This window comes from Malus domestica, chromosome 03, assembly GCF_042453785.1.
Source record: "Malus domestica chromosome 03, GDT2T_hap1".
In the NCBI taxonomy this organism is placed as follows: domain Eukaryota; kingdom Viridiplantae; phylum Streptophyta; class Magnoliopsida; order Rosales; family Rosaceae; genus Malus; species Malus domestica.
This window is the reverse complement of record NC_091663.1, coordinates 1,094,783-1,120,330: the sequence shown is the minus strand read 5'-3', so window position 1 is coordinate 1,120,330 and position 25,548 is coordinate 1,094,783. Positions and strand designations below refer to the sequence as shown.

At 40.4% G+C, this 25,548-nt stretch overlaps 2 protein-coding genes and 3 long non-coding RNA genes across 10 annotated transcripts; 1 reads left to right on the top strand and 4 right to left on the bottom strand.

Annotated features, from left to right (window-relative positions):
• Positions 1-26: 26 nt before the first annotated feature.
• On the bottom strand, positions 27-4,859 carry LOC103427048 (putative disease resistance RPP13-like protein 1). Of its 4 annotated transcripts, none has more exons than XM_029098964.2 (3): positions 865-4,859; positions 624-728; positions 27-523 (listed from the first exon to the last, which is right to left on the bottom strand). In XM_029098964.2, exon 1 carries the CDS (start codon positions 4,723-4,725, stop codon positions 919-921), a length of 3,807 nt encoding a protein of 1,268 aa, XP_028954797.2. In that variant the 5' UTR covers positions 4,726-4,859; the 3' UTR covers positions 27-523; positions 624-728; positions 865-918. The 4 variants fall into 4 exon arrangements, with proteins under 4 accessions (XP_028954797.2, XP_070674113.1, XP_028954796.2 ...); XM_070818012.1 differs by having other exon boundaries at positions 27-542; positions 873-4,859; XM_029098963.2 differs by having other exon boundaries at positions 873-4,859.
• Positions 4,860-6,388: 1,529 nt separating this feature from the next.
• LOC139194000 (uncharacterized) lies at positions 6,389-8,374 on the top strand. The gene is made up of 4 exons (XR_011578622.1): positions 6,389-6,658; positions 6,741-6,847; positions 7,453-7,516; positions 8,196-8,374. It is a non-coding gene; the product is annotated as an uncharacterized lncRNA (long non-coding RNA).
• Positions 8,375-8,629: 255 nt separating this feature from the next.
• LOC139193999 (uncharacterized) lies at positions 8,630-9,667 on the bottom strand. The gene is made up of 3 exons (XR_011578621.1): positions 9,528-9,667; positions 9,282-9,407; positions 8,630-9,149 (listed from the first exon to the last, which is right to left on the bottom strand). It is a non-coding gene; the product is annotated as an uncharacterized lncRNA (long non-coding RNA).
• A 137-nt stretch (positions 9,668-9,804) lies between these two features.
• LOC103427047 (putative disease resistance RPP13-like protein 1) lies at positions 9,805-15,259 on the bottom strand. 2 transcript variants are annotated; one of them, XM_070818000.1, is made up of 7 exons: positions 11,305-15,259; positions 11,126-11,213; positions 10,751-11,021; positions 10,538-10,660; positions 10,297-10,417; positions 10,016-10,190; positions 9,805-9,917 (listed from the first exon to the last, which is right to left on the bottom strand). In XM_070818000.1, the coding sequence occupies exon 1, from the start codon at positions 15,124-15,126 to the stop codon at positions 11,353-11,355; it is 3,774 nt and encodes a 1,257-aa protein (XP_070674101.1). In that variant the 5' UTR covers positions 15,127-15,259; the 3' UTR covers positions 9,805-9,917; positions 10,016-10,190; positions 10,297-10,417; positions 10,538-10,660; positions 10,751-11,021; positions 11,126-11,213; positions 11,305-11,352. The 2 variants fall into 2 exon arrangements, with proteins under 2 accessions (XP_070674101.1, XP_070674102.1); XM_070818001.1 differs by having other exon boundaries at positions 9,868-10,190.
• Positions 15,260-20,684: 5,425 nt separating this feature from the next.
• LOC139193998 (uncharacterized) lies at positions 20,685-23,013 on the bottom strand. 2 transcript variants are annotated; one of them, XR_011578620.1, is made up of 2 exons: positions 22,687-23,013; positions 20,685-21,138 (listed from the first exon to the last, which is right to left on the bottom strand). It is a non-coding gene; the product is annotated as an uncharacterized lncRNA (long non-coding RNA). The 2 variants fall into 2 exon arrangements; XR_011578619.1 differs by having other exon boundaries at positions 20,685-22,292; positions 22,687-23,005.
• Positions 23,014-25,548: the final 2,535 nt, after the last annotated feature.

The window sequence follows — 25,548 nt, the reverse complement described above, 5'->3', positions numbered from 1 at the left end:
TTACAAAATAAATAAATAAACAAATGTTGTTTGAATCAAAATTAATTTACTATAATTTATATAAAGTATAGGTAAATTATTTGCACACATATATAATAAAACATAAAATTAAAAATGGTGAACACAGGTCACTATTTACTAGAAATTATGCAGGAACGTTGAGAATTAAGCAGTTTTTATAAGAACAAAATTAAAAATAAGCGGTTCAAAGTTCCGACTTCGATTTGCATCGATGAAAGTTGCAAGGAATGTGAACTATATTGCCTCAATCTCTTCCATTGATATTCCTTTCGCACCTCTTGTTCAGAGAAGAACAAACATTTTGGTGATCCTCAGAAAAGAAAGAGATTGCGGCAGATCCTCTTCTGGCAGGAGTGCAAGGCAATCGATGGATGCATAGATGTTGAAGAGAGCTTAGTTGTTGAGGTCCATCTCCGGTCAGGGATTCCGAGAGCAGATGTTGTTTGAGCAATCTCTCCGACAGATCCTCACTTCCCCTGATCTGAAATTCTCCAAGTGAGACCTAGCATATTTCGATTCCACTGTTAATAAATACTGATATTATAAACGTGAATCTAGACAAGGCAACATGAAGAAAGCAAAAGAAAAGGAAGGTAAATTACAATTTACGGATCATCGGTGTCCAACCGGAGATATATCCTTTCGGTGAAATCTGCAGCGGAACAACCAGCCTCCTTGTCAGCCACCTTGTATGGTAGCGCGATGTACTGGCATTCATCCAAACACTGTTAAGTGGTGCTAAATGCAGTTGAGTGTCAAACATTGAAGACAATCAAGTATGTTTGGAACATTTGAGGACAATCAATTTAACATGACTACAGATAAGTGGTGCTAAATACGTACGTATGTACCTGGTTTTGTCTTGAGAGTTGACAGTTGGAGAGGTGAGTTGAAAGCTCATATAGTGATTTCATCATCTATCCGTATGCAAGGAATGCGAGCTATGTTTTTCCAATCTTTTCCTTTCTTCTTCTCGTACCTCTTCTTCAAAGAAGGACAATGCCAGATGCCCAGGAAAGAAAGAGATGCCAGAAAACCGTCTTTTGGAAGGATTTCGAGACTCTCGCACCCTAAAATTCGTAGCTCTTGAAGAGAAGTGAGGTGCTCAAGACCCTTGCCGTCCAAAGATTTCAGATTCGATACAGAAGAGATTTTGAGAGTGTGAAGACTGGCAGGGAGCATCTGTTCCTCGAGCAACGTCTCCAACAGATCCTTGTTTCCTTCAATCCAAAATCGTCGGAGAGAGACAAGTCCTTGCAATCCCCACTCCGCTGAAGGCCTCGGTCTCTCACAATTTTTGATCCAAAATGTTTGTAGGTTGGGAGGCAAACCCCCTTGTGCAAATGACACCAGATTTGGAAGACTTTGTATCCACAAAAATTGAAGGGCGGTGAGGGTGTGCATTCGGTCCGGCAAAAACTTCAAATTATTGCATTCCAAGACTGAAAAGTATGTCAGGTTGGGAGTAGGCAATCCTCCGTCAGGAAAAGAGACAAGGTTTGGGCATGTCACAATAGCCAGGGAGTCGAGATGGCTGAGATTTTCATTTGCTCCTCCTTCAACAGAAAAGGATTCCAGATTCTGACAACCCCATATATAAAGGGATGAAAGTTTGGGGAAAATGCCCAACGGGAACGACCTCAGAGAATCACAGCTCTCTACAAGATCCAAAGTCTGAAGGGAAGTCAATTCGGCCATCATCTCACGTGATAGGAATTCTAATTTTCTGCAGTCATCTATACGGAGTGATGTCAGCGTGGTGGGCAGACCATTTGTAGGGAACGACAAGAGTGAGGAACACTTAGAAAGACTCAAATGTTGAAGACGATTGCTGTTGTGCACCATTTGCGGCAACCATTCCCTCCCACCAAGATAAGAAATATTAAACATCTGAAGCGACGGCAGCGTCTCCGTCGACTGTAGTGACAATGAGAGACCCGGGCATCCACTTATTGTCAGTTGTTCAAGAGATCGTCGTAAGGATTCCGTGTTCAGGGTATTACTGGCCCTGTTTCCATGTAGAACCTCGCATCCCCAGACCTCAAGTATTTTCAAGGAAGGAAGATGAGTGGGCAAGTTTCCTCTCAGCTTCTGACACCAAATTAACTTCAGCTCCTTAAGCCGAGGAAAGTCTGGACTTTCACCTCCACTTGGGCTAGGCAGCCATTCCTTCCACTCTGGCATATCCCTGAACTCGAGCTTCTCTAAAGATCGAAATGGTTGATTTCCACCGTACAACTCAACATCAACACTCGTAACCAATTCCATCCTTTGTATGTAGAGCTCTTTGAGAGCAGGTAGCTGACCAACTGGTGGCAGAGAACTACAATTACTACAAGCTCCGAGACGCATCACTTGTAAGTTGGAGAAAGACGAGTCTCCCACCCAATTGGGGAAAGTGGTTCCACCATAAAACTTGATGGTTAGTTTCGCCAAATTTACCGAAGGTTGTAGTCTTTCAAGTACATGTCTCTCTTTCACAAAATCATTGGAAACTTCATGACCCCATGCCAACTCTACATCATTGAGATCTTTCTTATCCTTCAGCAAGGCATCAATAACACCAACTACATTTTGCAGATTCAAGATTGAAATTTTTCCTCGAAGGTGCAACAACTCCCTCAATTCTGCAATGCTTGATCCAACAGATTTCCCCAACATAAAAACAGTCAGCGTTCTCAAACTTTTTAGTCTACCCATATGAGTAGGCATCTCTTTTATGTTAGTTCCACTAATTTCAAGATGACGCAAATGAATCAATTTCCACATGTCTGCAGGCAATTCAACAAGAGAAGAACAACCTAACAACAACAGAGTCTGTAAATTGTAGAGAGTGCACACTGTATCTGGTAACCTTTTAATTGCCGTATAAGAGAGATCAACATAGCGCAAGTGGATGTGGTTACCAATGGAACTAGGTAAGTGATTGATATTTTGATATCTTGACAATGAAAAAGCCCGTAAACATTTTTGTGCTGGCAGTAAATCATCTAGAACCTTATTGCTTACATATCCACGATCACGGCTATCATATGGTGCTAAAGACACTGGAAAGAAGGTTCGCAAACACTCAACTCCTTTTAATGGCTCAAATTTTAGAGATGTATCAAAGTTTCCTCTCATATACGACAAGTGGCGAACTCTTTTAGGAACTTCATGTGAATTTTTCTGATCGAACCTGAAACAAAACTCTCCAGACACAAACATAGCCAAGTCATTGATGAGATCATGCATAGTGAACCTTGGTTGGTCCAATCTTGGTTTTTGAAATAGTGATCGCGATAACAATTCATCAAAGTATCTTTCACCAATCTCCTCTATTGTATCCTTGCTCTCTGACTGTAGAATTAAACCATCTGCCACCCATAGTAGAATTACATTTTCCCTTTCAAATTCATAGTGCTTTGGAAAAATTGAGCAATAAGCAAAACATCGTTTCAAGTAAGTTGGAAGATAATGGTAGCTCAATCTTAGAGAAGGAAGAATACTATTATTAGCATGTGGTAGATTCCAAAAATTGCTATTTAGTATGTGATTCCATTCCTTGTAGTCTAGGTTGCAACTTAAGAGACCCCCTAATATTTTTGCAGCTAAAGGCAAACCGTTGCACTTGCATGCAATTTGCTTACCAATTCCTTCCAAATCTGGATGAGCACTAGGGTTCTCATTTCTAAATGCATGTTTTTCCAGTAACAAGCAGCAATCCTCGTCTGATAATTTTTCCAGGTCGTGAATTGGAATAGTATTGTGCACGATGGATGCAACACGCCTACTCCTTGTTGTTACAATGACCTTGCTTCCCTTCGCTCCATACGTGAAAAGAGTTCGTAGACGATCCCACTCATCATAGCTCTCATTCCAAAGGTCATCCAGGACAAGTAAAAATCTCTTTCCCATCAATTGTTCACTTAGTTGAACTTCAAGGGAATTCATACCCAAGTTATCACAAGGTTTTTTAGTGATTTCCTCAATAAGGGTCTGAATCACCCTCAAAGCCTCATACTGTTCGGAAACACAAACCCAAGCATTCGTATCAAAATGCTCTTTAACTTGTCCATCATTGTAAAGAAGTTGAGCAAGAGTTGTCTTACCAACCCCGCCCATTCCGAAAATAGGGACAACAGAAAAATTACTGCTACTTTCATTGTCAGATAGCAGCAGTAGAGCTTTTAACTTTTCTTTATCTCCATCCCTTCCATAGGTACAAAATCCTTCCTCAACAACAGAAGTTGTGGGAGTTCTTTGTGAAACCTTGGCCCCAACACCTTCTTTAAGACCGAGGACATTCTTTTGTTTTGCAAGGTGTTCCAACTTGTTGAATAAATCTTGTATTCTACCGTTCAAGCCCTTATAATTAAAAGGATTAAGAGAGGTAGAAAGGATGTTGCACACCTGGGTTGTCATAGTCCGATCTTTTGGCTTGCGACGCAAAGCTTCAGTATCAATCTCATCCACCAAGTCCTCGGCATCAAACACAGCATGTTTGAGCTCGTAAAGCCACATCCTGACGGCACGGTTGACAATCTGCTTCTCCTCTGCATCGTTGAGGACTACGTGGAGTGTCATCAACGTCACCTTCAGTTTGTCCACGAGTGAAAGGTTGAGTCTTCTTGCCCGGAAGAAGTCCATGAACTCCCCGGAGACAATCTTGTCGCAGAGCACCTGGATGGAACCGGAGAGCAAAGCCTCTCCAACCAAAGCCATTTTCTCTTGTTGGCAAAAGGACTAATTTTGATCAGAACTGAAAATTCTTGTGAAATTCAAGGAACTAGCAAAAAGCTGTGAAGGATTATATTTCTGAATTTTACATGGTGACCAGTGGTGAGACGACTTGATATTGTTTTGGTCAATAATGGACAACACGCAAACATATAGAGCGATAACTGGTGGCTGTGCCTTGGAGTTTCGGGGGACAGGCATCGTTGTGACTTGGTCTGTGAGTTGAAATTGTAGAAAAGTAGAGGGTGTGGAAAATGCGTCGATGGGACACCTGGTGGGCGACTTGTATCTAATTTACCTTCTGTGTAAGGGATCAATGGGAAAAGAATGCTATGAATATAATTACACCGTTTGTGTTTCTAAGATGGACGGGAGCATAGTATGCACTGATAATCTTAATCGTTGGATCCTTGACCGAAAATTCAATTATTCATTCATTTAGTTTATACTATAGGCTGCTTCCTTCTAAAAATTTTGGTCATCATTGTTGCCGTCAAGCATGCAACTACATGTAAACTGCATGACATATATATACTCACTTCTACACTCTTTTGTTTTAACTTTTGAAGAATTCTTAACTATATTTTCCTTTGTTCTTTTTTATTTTTTTATTTTTTTATTTTTTTTTAAGATTCTACAATGTTATTGATGATCTGAACTGTGTATTTTTTTAAACTATCATTTAAAAATCATCTGTACAAAATATTAGCTAAATTTGAATATATTTACTTATTTAAGAATTGTTTAATAATGGACGAATCATGATTTTCTTAAACAATAAAATGATGACAACATCAATTCAACGATTAAACAATTTCCTGTACGTTTACTTTTTGCATTCATCTTAACTTTTTTTTACTTTATTTTGCAATGTCTGCAATCGCTGCATGTTTAGAGAGTGCTAGCAATGAGATTAATTTCATATATCTGAATAGCATTATTGTACATATTCTGTGAAAAAAGGTACATGCAATAAGTTTCATTTGATTTTATTTAACAAATAAATATAAAAACGAAGGGTGATGTGTCATAATTGTGTTAATTTTGCGGTTTCAATGAGAGAATAAGTTTGTAAAATATTTAACAAATAAATATAAAATATTGTAGGCCTACGGCAGAGATTTGGAAATTCTGTACAACAAGGAAGTATCTAAAAGATCACATAGAATCCTGCACATATTTTACTAAGATTTACACAACCACACTTTTAATGAAGTAGTTAGGACTGCAACACTTCATTTTAGTATCTAAATATTTAAACAAGACAAATGTAGAATCAACTGACTAAGTTGTCTCGTTTAGTCGGCACAAGTAGCAAACACAAGTCTCAAATAGAGATTACATCAGAAAACCTGGGTATGTAAAACTCAAGATGGGAAAAAAAACCTAGTCTTTTGACAAAATTGAGTTCATGCAACAATGCCGATAATTAGAGATCAAGAAGCAAGTAATAGAAAATGCACACAAAGGTATAACCATCCAAATGTGGGTATCTCGTCAAAAACTTGTCAAGTTAGCAATTTCTTTGGTGGTGTTAGATTTTGATATTTTTCGTCCATCTTGGTCATGTGACAGCACATGGCAATTGTACAAGGGCTGTAACAACCACCCCCATCATATGTATTATTTGCAATTTCACGTGTCAGCCATCTAAACTCTCTCCCATTTTCCCTCTCTATGTCCCCTCACCCCCGTGACCTTCTTCTTCTCTGTCCCTCTCAACTCCCCCGTATCTCTCTCTCTCTCCCGTAGCTCTCTCTCTCTCTCTCAACCTCTCCCGTGTATCTCTCTCTCCCTGGACTCACTAGAACCTTAGCACCTTCAGGAGAGGCTTGTAGCAAGCCCAGGACCCCTCTGCCCGCGAGATCAACGACACGGAGCAAAGCTCCGGTGAGCTTTCCTTCCCTTTTTCGTTGGGGTAAGTCTCGAATCCCTCATTCTCTTACCTAGCTGGAAGTTTGGTTGTGATTTAGAAGCTTGAACCTTCCATTTTTACGTAGGATTTGCTTCGGAATCGTTGTGGGTGAGCACACCCATTTTTTCCGGCTAACCCGTGCACTCCGAGGACTTTTCCGGTCACCTCCGACCGAGTTACGGTGTTTGGAAGGTAGAAATCTCTCTCTCTCTCTTGGTTCTTCATGTTTATACCTAGATCGGAGTCTAGAACCCATGTTTTCCGGTGACCGGAGCTGTAGCAGCTCCGGCCTTCTCTCTCTCGGCAAAACCAGGCCACCGGCCTTCCTTTTCCTTTCCCCTTGGGCCTTAAGCCCGTTAAAACCCCCCCAGCCCTTTAGTTTTTATTTTTATTTTATTCTTGTTCTTTTTAAAACCCTCCCCAAAGGCCTTGGGCCTTATTTAAACTGGCCTTGGGCCGGTTCCATTTAAAAATGGGCTTAAAGCCCTGTTAGTTTTCGTGAGGCCTTAGGGCCTCGGTGCCGTGGGTGTGTGTGTGTTATGTTAGGTGTGTGTGTGTGTGTGTTTATGCATGCACATGCATGCCGTGTGTGTGTGTGTAATCGTAGTGTGTGTATGTGTTTGGGCTAAAACCCAAACCCCAATTCTCACCCTAATACCTTTTTAACCCAAAAATTCTAGGTTCCTAAAATCCTTTAAAACCCTAAACCCAACCAATCCCAAATTCCCTATTTTATTTATTTCAAGCCCAATCTGGTAGAAAATCCTTTTATTTATTTATTACATTTTTGTGCTTAGGTAAAGTTGCTAGTGGAGAAATTCTTAATCCTTATTCGCGCGACTCTTCTGCTAAGGAATATTTGTGAGTGGACCCCTTCTAAAAATGCATGTTTTATAGTAGAAATGCATACATGAAAAGCATGATTTGATGATTATGTTTTATGAAACGTTTTGTGAGATAACATGCTTACTGAGGTTACTTTAAATTATTACTATTTTTCCTATAACCCGTGTTCTTATATAATATTTGATGGATGACGATATGATATTTAGAACATGTTTCGAACACCTCTTTATAGTATAGATGATGGATGACTTTATACTATGAAGTTGTTTTTCAATATATATATGTTCAATGGTTTTGTACTTACCGAGTGGTCCTTTCCGCTACGGGACGTAGGGATAGATTCCGGTCCGTCCCGGGCGACGGTTTGGTGTTGGCATAGGGTCTGGAGTGTGTTTCCTCTGGCTATTTAGCACAGGGACGGGGAGCCGGCATGGGGCCTGAAGTGTATTTTCCTCTGACTGTCTGCTCAGAGACGGGGAGCCGGCATGGGGCCTGGGGGTTATCGGACAATTCACTAGTGATTATTATATATGAGTTATGATTTGAGACATTGCACGGCATGCTAGGTTTCGGAAAACCTATGTTTAACATTATATATGTGTTTTCATAAAATCTGGGGGCTAGTACGTTGATAACTGTTTTATTATATATATATCAACTTGGTCCACTCATGTTTGTTTTGCGTCCCTTTCAGGACTTAGAATCGAGACATACAATTCCGGCATCAAAGTACTTCCGCATCGGCATCTTCGAGTCCTCTTGGTGTGGGACCCATTCTTTTATTCATTCAATTTTATATTATTTCCTTTAGTATTCTAGTTAGTTGTATGCTCTGAACACGTTCCTTAAATGCATATTCCTTATTCTTTTACATTTATAAGTTTTATCTATCCTTTATTTTCAGCAATTGCACTCAATAAATGACTTTCGTCACCCTCGGGTGTCGGCCAGCACGTGACCATCCCGATGTCCTGAGGATATCGGGATCGGAGCGTGTCAAGGGCAAACATGTAGTTATAAAAATTCAAAAAGGTGATCGGCACTCAAGTTCGAGGGAGGGGACAAATCGACAAAAACCTCAACCATTACTAAGATTAAAATTTTTTAGTGTCTGAACCCGAAAAGGAATTTTCTTTTTAACTAAAAATGTGCTAGTTGTTACTATCAAAAGAATAATGTACAAGACGATAGGGTGTTAAAGTGCGGCCTCATCAAAACCTTGTCGGGAGTGCGGCCTCATCAAAACCTTGTCAGGAATTTCAACCCAACTGAAGGAAAAAGACTACCACGCACCGACAATTTATAAGATATGACGGTCCAGCTTCTATTAACTAAAACATCCAAAATAATGTCCAGGGGAGTCGTCAAACTATAGCGACTCCATGATATCATGCGAGTCTATGTGCAACCTTTTAGGCCTCTCGTCTCACATAATATTGGGCCAGACGCAGAATAATCCTCCTCCCTTACCAACAGCCCTGCCAAAGCTAGAGTGGAATGAGTCTCCACTTCCACAGCAGCAGCCTCCAAATCAGCCACCATTGGCAGCCAACGACGTAGGGCTCTGGCCTCAACATATGTGGTAGAGGAAAATGAACTCCACACGCACGCACTTGGCTGCACAGGCAGCAACAAAGTGTGCATTTGGCTGCATACGAATCAGAAAAACAAATACTACATATTAAGAGAAACAATGATTGGACCCCTTAGCAATTGGGAAATTTTGCTGCTATGTGCGATAACGTACATGAAGCATTACTAAGGTTGAGTTGCTACTTACCAAGAAGGTTTCTAAATTTGAGAGCCCGCTGCTCCAACTTTACCCATCAAACTTGGGTTAAGGCGAAGCATCATCTATTTCTCCACTGCATCTTCCTCAAGAGCGGTTAACGAATCAAATGATCGCCTACATATATAGTGACTTAGTAAGTGAACCTGCAATGTTCAAATAATCTTTTTTTCTTCGTTTATCAACTTGCTATGCGAGTCACACAACATCACACAGGCTAATATATAGAAAACAAACCTCTGAGTCCAGATGAAGCTTTGGATACTCTTGATTGCTCATGAAATCCACAATGGTGAGAAGAATGCTATAACCTCTCAGTTCCTTTGGATCACTTCCAGGAGATAAGATGTTCATAAGCGGCAACAATAGGCACAATTTCATTTAAAGTATGTGGTGATATTTTTCTTTAACTTATGTGGAATATATTTTTCTATAGGGAGAGTATGTGGATGCATAGTTTTGATGAAAATGTTGAAAAAGAACGCAGAGCTTTACCTCCACACACTTTCTACCGTTTAATTCTGAATCGAACTGTGAAAAGCATGTTTTCTCTCAAATCCATTTCAATACAATAGGATGCCAACTCAATTGCTTCCCCTTTTCATACCTCAGCTTAACAAGCTACTCCTAAATTCAAAGATGAAGAAATTATTATGGATACATTTATCTTAGAAAACAAGCAAATAGAACTTAAAACAAAAGAGAGTGGTGGAAAGCTCAATTACAGCTCGTCTGCAGTGCTCAACGTAAGAATTATCATTCTTGTGAAATCAGTAGCACACCAGCCAACCACTTATTCTAGTAATATTATTTACTGGAATACCAACAAACGCAAGCATGAGAATAGTGCTACAAGGATCAAGCGAGCTGTTCAACCACTTTGTCTGTACAAAAGCAAATCTGCACCCATTCGAAGATGAGAGTGACGTCATAATAAGATGAAAAGGCATGCTTCTCATATTCAAACTATAAAAGCATTAGAAAAAAACATCACTCTAGGAGTTACCTCTCCAATTAAAGGAGCATGCCAGATAGCTGAAGCTAGCACCATACAAAGACAACTAATTGATGCATGTTTAAATTGTTGGCTGTAGATAATCCTATCTTTACAATCCCAGAGTTGCCATCTGCATCAATAAAGCCGACAAATATGTTAGTCCCATCGTGTTGTCCTCACTGATTGCATAGTTGAATTACATTGTTACCCAAAGGATGAACAAATTACACTCAAGTGTTCAACTACTTACACTGAAATCTGTAGACGCAGCAGCCAGCCACCAAGTCTAGTACACTGGCATTCTAGCAAGCGGTGCCAATAAGTCATGCTCTCTCCAACCATTGTGTTTGCAGAGAAACATATGTATATGCACCTACCACAAGATGACAGATGCATTTAAAGATGAGTAAGCATTCCGCCATATGGAAACCACAGCAGTATATATATATATATACACAAGTACCTGAGTGGTTGATGTAAGCTAACATCGTTTTCCCTCTGTAATCCTAACTTTACAGTTCAATAGTTTTCTCTCTGGACCGACAAAGTCCCACGCACATTCAATCTTTATATAGCTGTTGACAAGAGCTGAGGTCTAGAGGTCCCTGTCCCGGCTGGAATTGCGAGAGTGGGAGGTGTTGTAAGTCCATTTCCGTCCAACAGATTTCAAACTTAGCAGTCCAGAAAATCAGAGCACCATTTGATAATCCTATCTTTACAGGTTTGCTTGCTCGCTGCATCAGTGAAACCGATATATCTGTTAGTCCCATCACACCTACCAGAAGATTACAGTTATGGCGCCAACAGGACAAGTATGAGAGATCATCCAGGGATTTACCTCTTGTCATGCAGGAGAATCATATATATCGACCCCAAGTAGTTCCACAGTATCAGACTAGAAATAATTCAGTCCCCACGCCACTCTCCTGTAATTTCATCGGAATTAGACTCTGAAACTTGAATTTAAGTTGGAATATTGCTGAGGATAATCAATTTAATAATGAATAAAAAAAGTACCTGGCTTTTGTCTTGAGAGTTGAGAGTTGGAGAGAGTGACATGAAAGCTCACAAGATGTTGACTTCTCCATCTATCTTTACGCAAGGAATGCGAGCTACGTTCTCATACCTCTTCTTCAGATACCTCTTCTTTAAAGAAGGGCACCTCCTGATGTTCAGATAAGAAAGAGATGCCGGAAAACCCTCTTTTGGCAGGAATTTAAGACTCCCGCACCATTCAATTTGTAGCTGTTGAAGAGAAGTGAGGTGCTCAAGTCCCTTTCCGTCCAAAGATTTCAGGTTCCATACAGAAGAGATTTGGAGAGTGTGGAGAGTGGCAGGGAGCAGCTGTTCATTGAGCAACGTCTCCAGCAGATCCTTGCTTTCTCTGGAGACCCGAAATTGCCGAAGAGAGACAAGCCCTTGCAATCCCCATTCCACTGAAGGCCTCAGTCTGTTACAGTCACTGATAGATAATGATTGTAGGTTGGGAGGCAAACCCCCTTGTGCAAATGACACCACATTTGGAAGACAGGATATCGACAATTCTTGAAGGGCGGTGAGGGTGTGCATGCGGTCCGGCAGCAACTTCAAACTCTTGCATCCAGAGACATAAAAGGAAGTGAGGTTGGGAGTGGGCAATCCCCCGTCGGGAAAAGCGACAAGATTTGGACATGTCTCGATCCGGAGGGAGTTGAGACGGCTGAGGTTTTCATCTGCTCCTCCTTCAACAGAAAGGGATTTCAGATTCCGGCAACTGCATATTTCAAGAGATGAAAGTTTGGGGAAAATGCCCAAAGGGAACGAACTCAGAGAATCACAGCTGTTGGATAGACGCAAAGACTGAAGGGAAGTCAATTTGGCCATCATCTCACTTAGGAATTCTAATTTCTTGCAGTATGATATACGGAGTGACGTCAGCGTGGTGGGCAGACCATTCGTAGGGAGCGACAAGAGTGAGGAACAGAAAGAAAGAGTCATACTTTGAAGACAATTGCTGTTGCGCACCATTTGCGGCAGCCACTCTTTCCCGCCAACAATATCAATATCAAGCTTCTGAAGCGACGGCAGCGTCTCCATCGACCAATGTAGTACATTAGATCGATAGACCCCAAGGTTCACCAAGGAAGGAAGATGAGTGGGCAAGTATCCTCTCAGTTTTGGACATTGGTCTAAAATCAACTCCTTAAGACGAGGAAAGTCTGGACTTTCACCTCCGCTTGGACTCGGCAGCCATTCCTCCCACTTTGGCATATACACAAACTCTAGCTTCTCTAAAGATTGAAATGGTTGATTTCCCCCATAGAACTCAACACCAACACTGGTAATTGACGTCATCCCTCCTACGTAAAGCTCTTTGAGAGCAGGTAGCCGACCAACTGGTGGCAGTGAACTGCAATCACTACAGCCGCTGAGACGCATCACTTGTAAGTTGGAGAAGGACGAGTCTCCCACCCAATTCGGGAAACTGGTTCCACCATACCACTTGATGGTTAGTTTCACCAAATTTACGGGAGGTTGTAGACTTTCAAGTACATGTTTCTTTTTCACAAAATCATTGGAAACTTCATAACCCCATGCCAACTCTACCTCATTGAGATCTTTCTTATCCTTCAGCAAGGCATCAATAGAACCGACTACATTTTGTAGATTCAAGATAGAAATTTTTCCTCGTAGGTGCGACAACTCCCTCAGTTCTCCAATGTTTGACCCAGTAGATTTTCCCAACACAAAAGCTGTAAGCGTTCTCAAACTTTTTAATCTACCCATATGCACAGGCATCTCGTTTATGTCAGTTCCACGAATATCAAGATGACGCAAATGAATCAATTTTCTCATGTTTGCAGGCAATTTAACAAGAGAAGAACAGCCCAACAATAGCAGAGTTTGTAAATTGTAGAGGGTACACACTGTATCTGGTAGCATTTTAATTGTCGTATAAGAGAGATCAATGTAGCGCAAGTGTATGTGGTTACCAATGGAATTTGGTAAGTGATTGATATTTTTATATCTTGACAATGAAAATGCCCGTAAACATTTTTGTGTTGGGAGTAAATCATCTAGAACCTTATTGCTTACATATAGTTCATCATCCCTTGTGTCATCATATGGTGTTAAAGACATTGGAAAGAACGTGTGCAAACACTTCACTCCACCTAATGGCTGAAATTTTGAAGATGTATCAATATTTCCTCTCATATACGAGAAGTGGCGAACTCTTTTAGGAACTTCATGCGAATGTTTCTGATCCAATCTAAAACAAAACTCTCTAGACACAAACATAGCCAAGTCATTGATTAAATCATGCATAGTGAAACTTGGTTGATCCAATCTTGGTTTTTGAAATAGTGATCGTGATAACAATTCATCAAAGTATCTTTCACCAACCTCCTCCATTGCTTTCTCTCTCTCTGATTGTGGAATTAAACCTTCTGCCACCCATAATAGAATAACATTTTCCTTTTCCAATTCATAGCCCTTTGGAAAAATTGAGCAATAAGCAAAGCATCGTTTCAAGTAACTTGGAAGATAATGGTAACTCAATCTTAGAGAAGGAAGAACACTATTAGCGTGTGGTAGATCCCAAAGATTGCTATCCAATATGTGATTCCATTCCTTGAAGTCTAGGTTGCAACCTAAGAGACTCCCTAGTGTTTTTGAAGCTAAAGGCAAACCGTTGCACTTGCGTGCAATTTTCTGACCAACTTCTTCCAAGTCTGGATGTGCACTGGAATTTTCATTTCTAAATGCATGTTTTGTCAGTAACAACCAGCAATCATCGTCCGACAATTTTTCTAAGTCATGAGTTGGAATAGTATTGTGCACGGTGGATGCAACATGTCTACTCCTTGTTGTTACAATGACTTTACTTCCCTTCGCCCCATAAGTGAAAAGAGTTCGTAGACGATCCCACTCGTCATAGCTCTCATTCCAAAGGTCATCCAGGACAAATAAAAATGTCTTTCCCCTTACTTGCTCCCTTAGTCGAATTTCAAGGGAATTCATATCTGAGATATCCCTTACTTGTTCCCTCCTTACTTGTTCCCTTAGTCGAATTTCAAGGGAATTCATATCTGAGATATCACAAGATTTCTCAGTGATTTGCTCACTAAGGGTCTTAATCACCCTCAAAGCATCATACTGTTCGGAAACACAAACCCAAGCATGAATGTCAAAATGCTCTTTAACCTGTTCATCATTGTAAAGGAGTTGAGCAAGGGTTGTCTTACCAACCCCGCCCATTCCAACTATCGGGACTACAGAAAAATTACTGCTACTTTCATTGTCAGATGGCAGCAGTAGTGTTTTTAACTTTTCTTTATCCGTATCCCTACCATAGGGACAGAATCCTTCCTCAACTACAGAAGTTGTGGGAGTTCTTTGTGAAACCTTGCGCCCAACACCTTCTCTAAGACCAAGGCGATTTCGCTGTTCTGCAAGGTGTTCTAACCTCTGAAATAAATCCTTTATCCTACCATTCATGCCTTTATAATTAAAAGGACTAAGAGAGGTAGAGAGGAAGTTGCACACCTGGGTTTGCTTAGTCTGATCTTTCACCTTGCGACGCAAAGCCTCAGTATCCATCTCATCCACCAGGTCCTGCGCATCGAACACAGCATCTTTGAGTTCATCAAGCCACATCGCCACAGCAGCGTTGACAATCTGCTTCTCCTCTGCGTCGTCGAGTACTGCATGAAGTGTCATCAATGTCACCTTCAGTTTGTCCATGAGCGAATGGTTAAGCCTTCTTGCCCGGAAGAAGTCCATGAACTGTCCGGAGGCAATCTTGTCGCACAGCAGCTTGATCGAACCGGAGAGCAAAGCCTCTCCAACCAAAGCCATTTTCTCTTCTTGGCGGAAGGTCTAATTTTGGTCAAATATTTGAAGTTGAAAAACTGAAAATTCTTTTGAAATTCTAGTGAGTAAATAAGTCAACTCCGATGAAATTCAGGTGAGGAACTTTCAGAGGCTGTAACGATCATCTATAAGCTCAATTTCATTTGTGTGAAAGAATCGAATTCATCTTGTTTTAGTCAACAATGCAGTGGATCCCGCAAGTTAAGCATAATGTAAAATATTATGCGTTTTTGTTTGTTTTGTTTGATTTTGTGTGTAAAATATTATGCGTTTTTGTTTGTTTTTTCTGTCTTAGAAAATCTTTCCCCTCGTTTTCTCCGTCTAATCTCTCCTCCCTTTAGAATTTCAAGTGTCGTTGATTAGACTCTCCTTCCTTAATTCTTGTCTCCCTCATTTTCTCCGTCTTAACACATCTTCCCCCTCGTTTCACCGTCTAACCTTTCCTCCTTCTAAAATTTCTAGAGTCGTTGATCAGACTCTCCTTCCTTAATTTTCGTCCCCCTCGTTTTCTCCGTCTTAACACATATTCCCCCTCGTTTTCTGTAACGACTCGTCTCAAATTTTATGGTATTTTTATAATTTTTAAAGTGTGAATTGAAGAAAATGCCATTTGAGGCAAAAACACTCATATATGGTATGGTCCCTCGATGCGGATTAACCAAGTGTGACCCATATATGACGCGGATTAACCAAACAGGACCACTAGTGACCCCCCAATGCGGATTAACCAAGCAGAGTCACACCTGCAGAACTGTTAGGCAGTGATCACTCAACGCGAATTAACCAAGTATGATCACCCCTAAATATAAATTGCCATAAGGATAGCTCAACGCGGATTAACCAAGCGTGATCCATATATAGTATGGTCCCCCAATGCGGATTAACCAAGCAGAACCACTAATGACCCCCTATCGCGGATTAACCAAGCAGGGTCATGGTCTCCTATTAGCCCTCAATTTAACAACCATTCCAATATGCAATTCAATTCACTTTTTCAAAAATATTATCAATCTAATTTACTTCACTTCATGATGATTCACAACATAAATATACTTCTCATATAACTTTCTCATTACTCAAAGAACTTAGGGAATAATGCAATACCAATGCAAATCATAATTCCCATTAATGAGATATTCATAATCACCATGGAAATTTCACCACAACACAATGCAATTTGTTGATGCACAAAATCAGCGAAGACTTTGGTACAACAGAAAGTGTCAGGTTTTGTGACCTTCGCTTGGTTGCTTCGGTCACTAGTGAGGATAAGTACGTAAATGAATAGAGACAGAGAAGCAAACACAGGATGTACGTGGTTCACCCAGATTGGCTACGTCCACGGAGTAGAGGAGTTCTTATTAGTAGTGAAGGGCTTACACAAGTACAAAGGATCAAGCTCTCAATTTAGTGAGTTCTTGTGAATAGTTTAGTACAAAATGACATTAGGCCATATTGTGGGGGAATGACCCCTATTTATAGAAAAACTTGTAGCTTTGTCACATTGACATGTATCATGTTATGATTGGTTCTTGATGTCGACACGTGCTGCGCTCTGATTGGCTTCTAATCCTGACACGTGTCGAGTAGTGATTGGCCTCCTGGTCGGAGGGGAACTCTTCTGGGTCCTTGACAGTATAGCGTTGGCCGGTGCTCGGTAGTTTCGGGATTGGTCAAGTATGGTACAAACAGTGCTCCCCTAAGTTCCCGAGTGAGGGAAACTCCTCGGTTGGGGACTTGCAAGATCCAATCCCTTGAGTAATCACGAAACTTCTAAGTACCGAAGTGTGGTCTGATCTTCATCTGCCCTTCTCTGGAAGTACCTTTCCTCCATCCGGGAATGGTGTACTTAGCTGATGTTGACGCACAAGGTAATGTATCAATTTCACTTGAAGCTTAGTTGTAGTTTCGGGCTTAGTCAAGTGTGATACAAACCCTATAGTAGGAGTCCCCCAAGTCGCCGAGCTAGGAGATCTGCCGAAAGAGGTGACAGACAAGGTAAGCAGTCAAACTTCCAAGTAAGCAACCCAGGATCAGAGGTTTGACTTCGGCTTCCGGTTGATTGTTCTCCTTCTCCTTGTCTCTCATTCAACTGCCAGGATAAGGAGAAGCAAATGGATAAGAGATGATATGAGATACTTTTGCTTTTGAAGAAGTAACTTTCCACAGGCTTATTCTTGAACTGTGCTGGAGGGTTTTCTGGTGCCCTTCAGAGTATAAGGCCGATTCAAAAATTTGAGGGTCAAAACAAGTCCATCAAATCTAGAGTACGTTCGACCTTGATGATATGGGATACTTTTGCTGTTGACGGAATAATGAATGTGGTATGGAAAGGTGTCGTGCTGTAGTGATCTGTTTCAGCTCACCGTTGAACCTTCTGCTTCAATCTTTTGCATGGCAGAAGTGGTGTGCAACCTTTGCATTTAAATGGTCCTTCAGAACATTCCTTCATAGTGACTCATCCACGCTTGGCAGCTTCAGTGTAAAGAGCCAATATCTGATCAACTGTCATGAGGTATTTGCCGGTGGAATTCGTGACCTTGACAGCAGTTGAGGATGAGTACTCGAGAGCAATGCTAAGTAAGCAACCAGGCAAAGGCTCCAGGCAGTCAGTTCCAAATTGGAGGTTTGATTTCAGGTTCCGACTGACTGCTCTCTTTCTCCTTGTCCTGCAGGTTTGGACAAGGACAAAGACAAAGACAGGGAGAAAGCATGATATGGGATACTCTTGCTTTCGATCCTGATGATATGAGATACTCTTGTTCTTGGTGTGGCTTATTTGCTGAGGTATTATCGGGGGGAAATAAAGCTGAGTATTTCGAGAGGTTATGTTGAGGGTGCCTTTTCGAATGCGAGAAAGGGTTGAGCATTTTTGCAGGTTTGCCTGTCCGTTGAGGAGGGAGGTCAATGTATATAGGGATTTCCCAATAACAAGTAGTAATGCTATTCCTTTACCCTTCTTGGTCACAGCAATGTAGTGGGAGCTGCCAGCTTCACGTGTTTTAATTTTGTCAGAGCACTTTGAAAAAGTGGTATGTGGTATCTGGAAAGCTGATATTACGTGTGAAGATTACAGACAAGCTTTATCTAAGGAAATCTGGCTCTCGAAGTTCTGAGAGTTGTGCCTCTTCGGTTTTCGAACAAGCAATCCCGTCGAGGATCTGACTCTCGAGATTCGGAAAGCGGTGCTACTCCGGTTTTTGAGAAAGTAATTATGTTGGGAGTCTTTTCTCGAATGTGAGTAAAGGTTGGACGTTCTTGCCAACCTGTCTTGCCGCAAAACACGGAGGTCGACACACATAGGGACTTTCCAGTTGTCAAGCAGTGGTGCTGTTCCTTTACCCTTATGGGTAATAGTAGGGTAGCTGGAACTTCGAAATTCTCGTGCCTAAACTTTGTCAGAGATCTTTGACAAAGTTATATGTGGTACCCGAGGAGTTGATGGTGCATATGGAGAGCGGTGATTGAACAGTAAGATTCACGTGCTTTCTACTTCACCAGAAATCTTCGACAGAGTGCCCGTAATTTCTGCAAAGCTGATTGTGCATGTGACAGGTGCTGACGAGGCTGAAAAAGCAGGTGCTTCTTCGATTTCTGAGATCGGCCCTCGTGGTCTCTGAGCAGCCCAGCTTTTGAGAAAGCAAACGCCTCTTCGATTTCTGAGATCGGCCCTCGTGGTCTCTGAGCAGCCCAGCTTTTGAGAAAGCAAACGCCTCTTCGATTTCTGAAGCTCCGTCGAGTGCATATTTTTATAGAGGCTGGCATTAAGTTCCACAGCACACTTGAATCTCTACCAGTAGAAGCTCATTTCTTGCACTTCTAAGATCTTGATTTGTCTGACCTCTTCCTTCTTCAACACATTTGAAAATGTCTGGACCCTCCGACCGTCGTTTTGACTTGAACCTTGGAGAAGAGACAGCCACGCCTTCTCCAGACAACATATGGCGCCCATCCTTCATATCCCCTACTGGTCCTCTTACCGTTGGGGATTCTGTGATGAAGAATGATATGACCGCTGCAGTGGTGGCCAGGAACCTTCTCACTCCCAAAGATAACAGACTACTTTCCAAACGGTCTGATGAGTTGGCTGTTAAGGACTCTCTGGCTCTTAGTGTTCAGTGTGCAGGTTCTGTGTCTAATATGGCCCAACGCCTATTTGCTAGAACCCGCCAAGTTGAATCATTGGCTGCTGAAGTGATGAGTCTCAAACAGGAGATTAGAGGGCTCAAGCATGAGAATAAGCAGTTGCACCGGCTCGCCCATGACTATGCTACAAACATGAAGAGGAAGCTTGACCAAATGAAGGAATCTGATGGTAAGGTTTTACTTGATCATCAGCGGTTTGTGGGTTTGTTCCAAATGCATTTATTGCCTTCGTCCTCTGGGGCTGTACCTGGTAATGAAACTTCAAATGATGAACCTCCAATGCCTCCTCCTTCTAGGGTTTTGTCAAGTACTGAGGCTCCGGATAACCACCCTCCGGTGCTTTCTCTTTCTGGGGCTCTACCGACTGCTGAGACTTCCCCTAAGCAACCTTTGTGAAGGCTCCCTTTTGTTTGTTTATTTTGACTCATGTATATGTACATATTTGTGGCTTATCGAAAATATTAATAAATAAGCTTTGCTTCATTTCAACATATTGTGTTAAATACACCAAAGCCTTCTTCATAAAGTTCTTTGAATTTTTGCTTTTGTTGAAACCTGTATTGTTGAAGCTTTGTGAGTGAAGCATGTAGTTTGAGGTAGTGTTCCCTTAATTTCCCGAGTGAGGAAAACTTCTCGGTTGGAGACTTGAAAAATCCAAGTCACTGAGTGGTTGTGAGACTGCCGAGTATCAAGGTGCAGTAGCATATGGTGGGGGAATGACCCCTATTTATAGAAAAACTTGTAGCTTTGTCACATTGACATGTGTCATGTTATGATTGGTTCTTGATGTCGACACGTGCTGCGCTCTGATTGGCTTCTAATCCTGACACGTGTCGAGTAGTGATTGGCCTCCTGGTCGGAGGGGAACTCTTCTGGGTCCTTGACAGTATAGCGTTGGCCGGTGCTCGGTAGTTTCGGGATTGGTCAAGTATGGTACAAACACAATTCATATATGTATCTCAAATGTATATGTGTCCATACATCACATGAATGCATCTTTATGCCCAAAAAATGTTTGAAATCATGCAACCACACTGCATATCGTAATTCATGCCAACAAGACTCGAGAAGGTTGCATATCATATAGTAGGATCATTTGCTCTGATACCATTAAAGTTGTCATGCCCCGATCCCAACATACGTTCAGGATCAACATGTGACGTCACTAATTATCCGTATATCTAATGTACCTAGCCTCTGGGATATGTACAAAGCATAACTCAACATTTGAATTGCGTTGCAATTTTCGTATATTTTATGGCTGCATCTAACCTCCTCGTTAGACTGCCTACGTACCCTAAACAGTGATCAAGTCATTCGTAGTTCATCACACAAACTGCCATATTTCAACATAATGCACAATTCAGAGCGTGCAACATCTCAAGGAACAATCGACGAGGCGCAATAATAATCTATAGCCATATTGGTCAACAGTATATCATAATCATAACAATTACATCCAACAACATCCAATAATCACACCAAATAATAACTCATACAACACACTGACATGCAGGGCTAGAGTTACACAGTTCGGTTGAAGCCTACATCTCTGAAGCTGAAATCAAATCCAAGGAACCAAGTCACCAAAGGGATTCTGGATCACTCAACGGAATCAAACTCAGGATATGATTCTGGACCACTACTCAACGAAATCGCGTGGAAGACCAAGGGATACAACAATGGCTTGAAGAAACAATACAAGAACCAAGTACTTAATTTACAAGGGCTGAATGACACAAAAAGGTGAAATAAGGAAACAAGATGTGAAACAAGTGTCTAAGTAACAAACCCCATGATAATAGGTTAACGGTCCACTACTAGCCCTCACATCATCACATCAATCCAATCCTACAATACAAACCATATTTCCAAAGCACAAGTCAAATCATACTTAATGAAAATAGATCGATGGCCAGAAATAAAAATAACACTTCAATAGAATTCACATTCAATAAACATAGGTCTATGGTATGTGTGTGTGTGTATACAATTCACATTTCAATAGAATTTCATTTATAACCCATATCATATTCACAGACGATATTAATATAAGAAATTAAGGTAATAGCTATATCACATATATTCAAGTCACTCTCAAACCAAAGTGGTCCCACTAGGCTTCACTTAGTATCCCGTGGTACTAGATTCCTAAATGCATGACGTGAACTTTAATTCTAGTCAAAGTACTTGGAATTACTAATTTAACAGCACCCAATTCAAATGCCATTTTGGTTGATCTATAATAACTTCATCACTGCCAATACGTTTGAATGGAGATAATTCTACACCATAAGTGATTTATGTGTTTCAATAGGTATAAATGCACCGATACATTAAGTCATTGAGCTTATAATTGTATAATAAAATGGTTCTTTGAAACCCAACACATAACCATATAAAGTTTTTTAGTCCCAAACTCAATATGCATAAGTAAATTAGAATTAAAACTGAGTGAAGAACAAATATTGCAAAAGCATAAACCTCTTCTCCACAAAAGCTACAGATAAGCAGTTTCAGTCAACCAAGATTAAACCTGAATTTGAACACCCATAACTATACCAATTGATGCAAACTTATATGGGTTTCGAAGCTTGTTTTGTGTACTTTAGAAGCATAAAAGATTTGTAGATAACGGAATTCTAAGTTGAAAGTTATGCAAGTTACAAAATAGAGTCTCAAAACTGGAAACCCAGTATTTGCAGCTATTTGGCAGTTTCGGGACTCCAGTTTGAATATGCTTTTGACATATCAATATTCAATGGAATTACGTGAAATTAAATGGGTTTAGATACATGTCTAGTTTTATACCATGTACTATACGCTCAAAAGGAATTCATAAAGACATAGAACACAAGAGCCAAAGTTGGCCACTTGAAACATAGTTTTTCTGCAACTTAGAAGCTATACTCTTATGGTTCATTTAGGTCATTACTTCCTCCCTGTAGTATTTTATACAGCTTTGATTCATACAACAATTGCGGATGCTTTGTTTTGACATTTTCCTGAGAAAAAGAAGTACAATGAAATTTAAGCAAATTAAACGTATAAATTGGCAAATTCATCCAAATATGCACACACACACAAAACGATGATCATAACCAGATTTCTAACATTTATCCTCACAACACAGTTCAAGGAATCAAACGGCAGCAGTCTAAGCATCAATGAGAAACACTACATTCACCTCCACACAATTCAGAATTCATGTTTATAACCTCGAATTCAATTATAATTAATCAGACAGAAAAATGCATTGAGATTCAAGTCTTTAAATTGGTAGCTCCATCAGTAAATTCCCGAGCAACAAAAATGAAAGAATTTCCCAGCAAGAACATTAAGATTTAAGAGAGATTAGATTACAAGTAACTTGGAAATTGGTATTATTATTGTTATTACCAGTTGAAAGACTTCCTGGGTTCGATGAGATTGACGAGGTTGGCGTAACCTTTGACGAGTTCTTCGATCTTACTTTCTGAGATTTCGTCTTTGAACTTTGCCAGCTGTACATGCTTCACCAATCCATTTGCTTCCTCCCTCTCTCTCTCTCTCTCTCCCCTTTTCCTGATTCATAGTTTCAGGGCCGGGGGATCCCTTGTAATCCCCCCCTTTTATTTTTCTTTTCTCTTCCCTTTTCCAGAAGCCTCTCTCTCTTTTTTTTTCTTTCCCTCTCTTTGATTGGTTGTTGCCTAATCTTTTCCACCCTCCAATCGGTCCCTTTCCCCTTCTAAATAATCGGTCCCTTAACCCAAATATGTGTTTGGGCCTTTTACCCACAAGTGGAAGTTAAATAATTATTGCTATCTATAGTTTCACAACTTCAAACGTCTGTAATTATACCGTTATAATTCGGACTCGCAAACGGCTTTCACCTGTGCGCTCATGGCTTCGAGACCTATTTGAAAATGTTACTTGTGACCTCGAAAGGTCAACGAATTTAAAGACTAATTATTAAAGTTCAAACCCAAAACTATTCAATTTAATTCCCAAAATTAACAGAATTAAAATTAACTAATAAAGTAACGTAATCGTGAAATATGGATTTAAATAACGAGATACGTAATCAATAGTGAAATTCCGGGGTCGGGATTTCACACCCTCCTTCAATTTTTCGACATGCCGAATTCGAATCCGCCGTCAATTTTCCCAAATTCGATCGTTTTTGTAAAGTTTTATTAAATGGTCTCTATTTATGTTTAGATGCGTCTGTTGGAAGTGATCCCGTCCTCCCTAGTCCGAGTGGCTCCTCATTTGCAGAATATTTATGAGTGCACCCCTTCTTAAATTGCACGTATTTATAAAATATTAGGTTTGCATACACAAAAAGCATGATTTCATGGTTTTACGTTTTATGCACTATTTATGATTTATCGAATTATGTTTTACGAAATGTTATAAATCATTGGATTACACATATGATATATTATGGATTTACAAATATGATTTATTATGATTTATGAATTGATGCTTTGAGCTTTTGAGCTCCGAGGATTTGATATGAGATTTTGAATTACGTTTTCTGTGCTTATCTATTGGCTTATCATACAACACATACACACAACACGAGTATTTAGACGTCTATGGCCATAGAACACAATTGAGGATATTTATGACATACTCCCAGCTTCACTGGCGAAACCAGTGTTGAACAGCTTCATTAGTCACGGCTAGTGTCGGTGTGTTATGTATATATATGTATTTCTTCTCTGGCGTAACCCAGAGTCGTACAACTTCACCTTCGGGTGATGGGACCCACCACATTTCTTCACTGGCGTAACCCAATGTCGTACAACTTCACCTTAAAGTGATGGTTATGCCTTCGGGCGATTATGATAACCCTAGTTGAGTACACCATTGATGTGATTTACAGATGTTTTACGAATTTAGCTTCAGGCGACTATATTACCATTACTAAGCACTGGTTTACATGTACATGTTTTACGAATGTTTTTCATGGCATGCTAGAGTTTTCAGAAAACCTACTATGTAGTATTATATGAGTTCTCAAAACATGGGGTTAGTATTTTCAAAAAGAAATCAATTTTCTTATTATTAGTTATTAAACTTTGGTTCACTCACCCTTTGTTTTGCGCCCCTTTCAAGATTTAGAATCTAGGCATGCGATCCAGTTGTCAGAGCACTCCCACATCGGTATCTTCGAGTCTTCTTTTTGTATGACCCATTCCTTTGTTTGTACATTTTTATAATAGTTCTTCCACTTTATTGTTAATTAGTTGTATACTCTGAACACGTTTCCGTATTGGCATATTTCTTTCTAATCACGTATTTTATTTGTATGCATGTTTAAAATAGTTTCGTCACCCTTAAGTGTCGGTCAGCACGAGCCTATCCTGATATTTGGAGATATCAGGTTCGGGACGTGTTATTTTCTCTGTCTAACCTTTCCTCCTTCTAGAATTTCTAGTCATTGATCAGACTCTCATTCCTTAATTTTCGTCCCCCACGTCTTAACTCCTTTTTCCCCTCATTTTCTCCGTCTAACCTCTCCTCCTTCTAGAATTTCTAGAGTCATTGATCAGACTCACCTTCCTTAATTTTTGTCCCTCTCGTTTTCTCCATCTTAACACATCTTCCCGAGAGATTTTTAAGTGTGATCGATACACGGGATAATACACCACATGTCACTATACAAATGATGGGATATGTGTGCTAAAAAGTTAATAATTTAAAAAATAAAATTTTCCAACACTTTAATTAAAACACGTGATATATCACTTGTGCTCGTATCACAATGAAAAAATTATCCATCTTCCCCTTGCTTTCTCTATCTAACCTCTCCTCTTTGTAGAATTTCTAGAGTCATTGATTAGACTCTTCTTCCTCAACACATCTTCCCCCTCGTATTCTCCGTCTAACCTCTCCTCTTCCTCATTGGGTTTTCTTCTCTCGTTCTGCGTCTAACCTCTCCTCTTTCTCATTGGGTTTTGAAGTGTTTTTCAGGGAGAGGGAGAGAGAAAGGAGCGAACCTGCAATTTGAAGGGTTGGGAATTTGGAAGACTAGTTCTGCAAGAATAAGAAGACAGGGATCAGATTAGTCACTTGAGCTCTCCTAATTTGCAGAAATACAAAGAAGAAGAGCATTTTCTGAGGATCCAGATGGCCGAAGCTTCGAATTTGGGGGCAAAATCGGATGTACATAATAGGACATGTCGGCAGCGCAATCTGGGCAAGTCCACGGTGCAATCTGAGCAAAATCTGATGTACAGAATAGGGCATGTTGGCGGTGCTTTGGGTTTTTAG

Coding starts and splice junctions, on each gene's coding strand:
- LOC103427047 (XM_070818000.1), bottom strand. CDS start 15,126: ATGGCTTTGGTTGGAGAGGCTTTGCTCTCCGGTTCGATCAAGCTGCTG.
- LOC103427048 (XM_029098964.2), bottom strand. CDS start 4,725: ATGGCTTTGGTTGGAGAGGCTTTGCTCTCCGGTTCCATCCAGGTGCTC.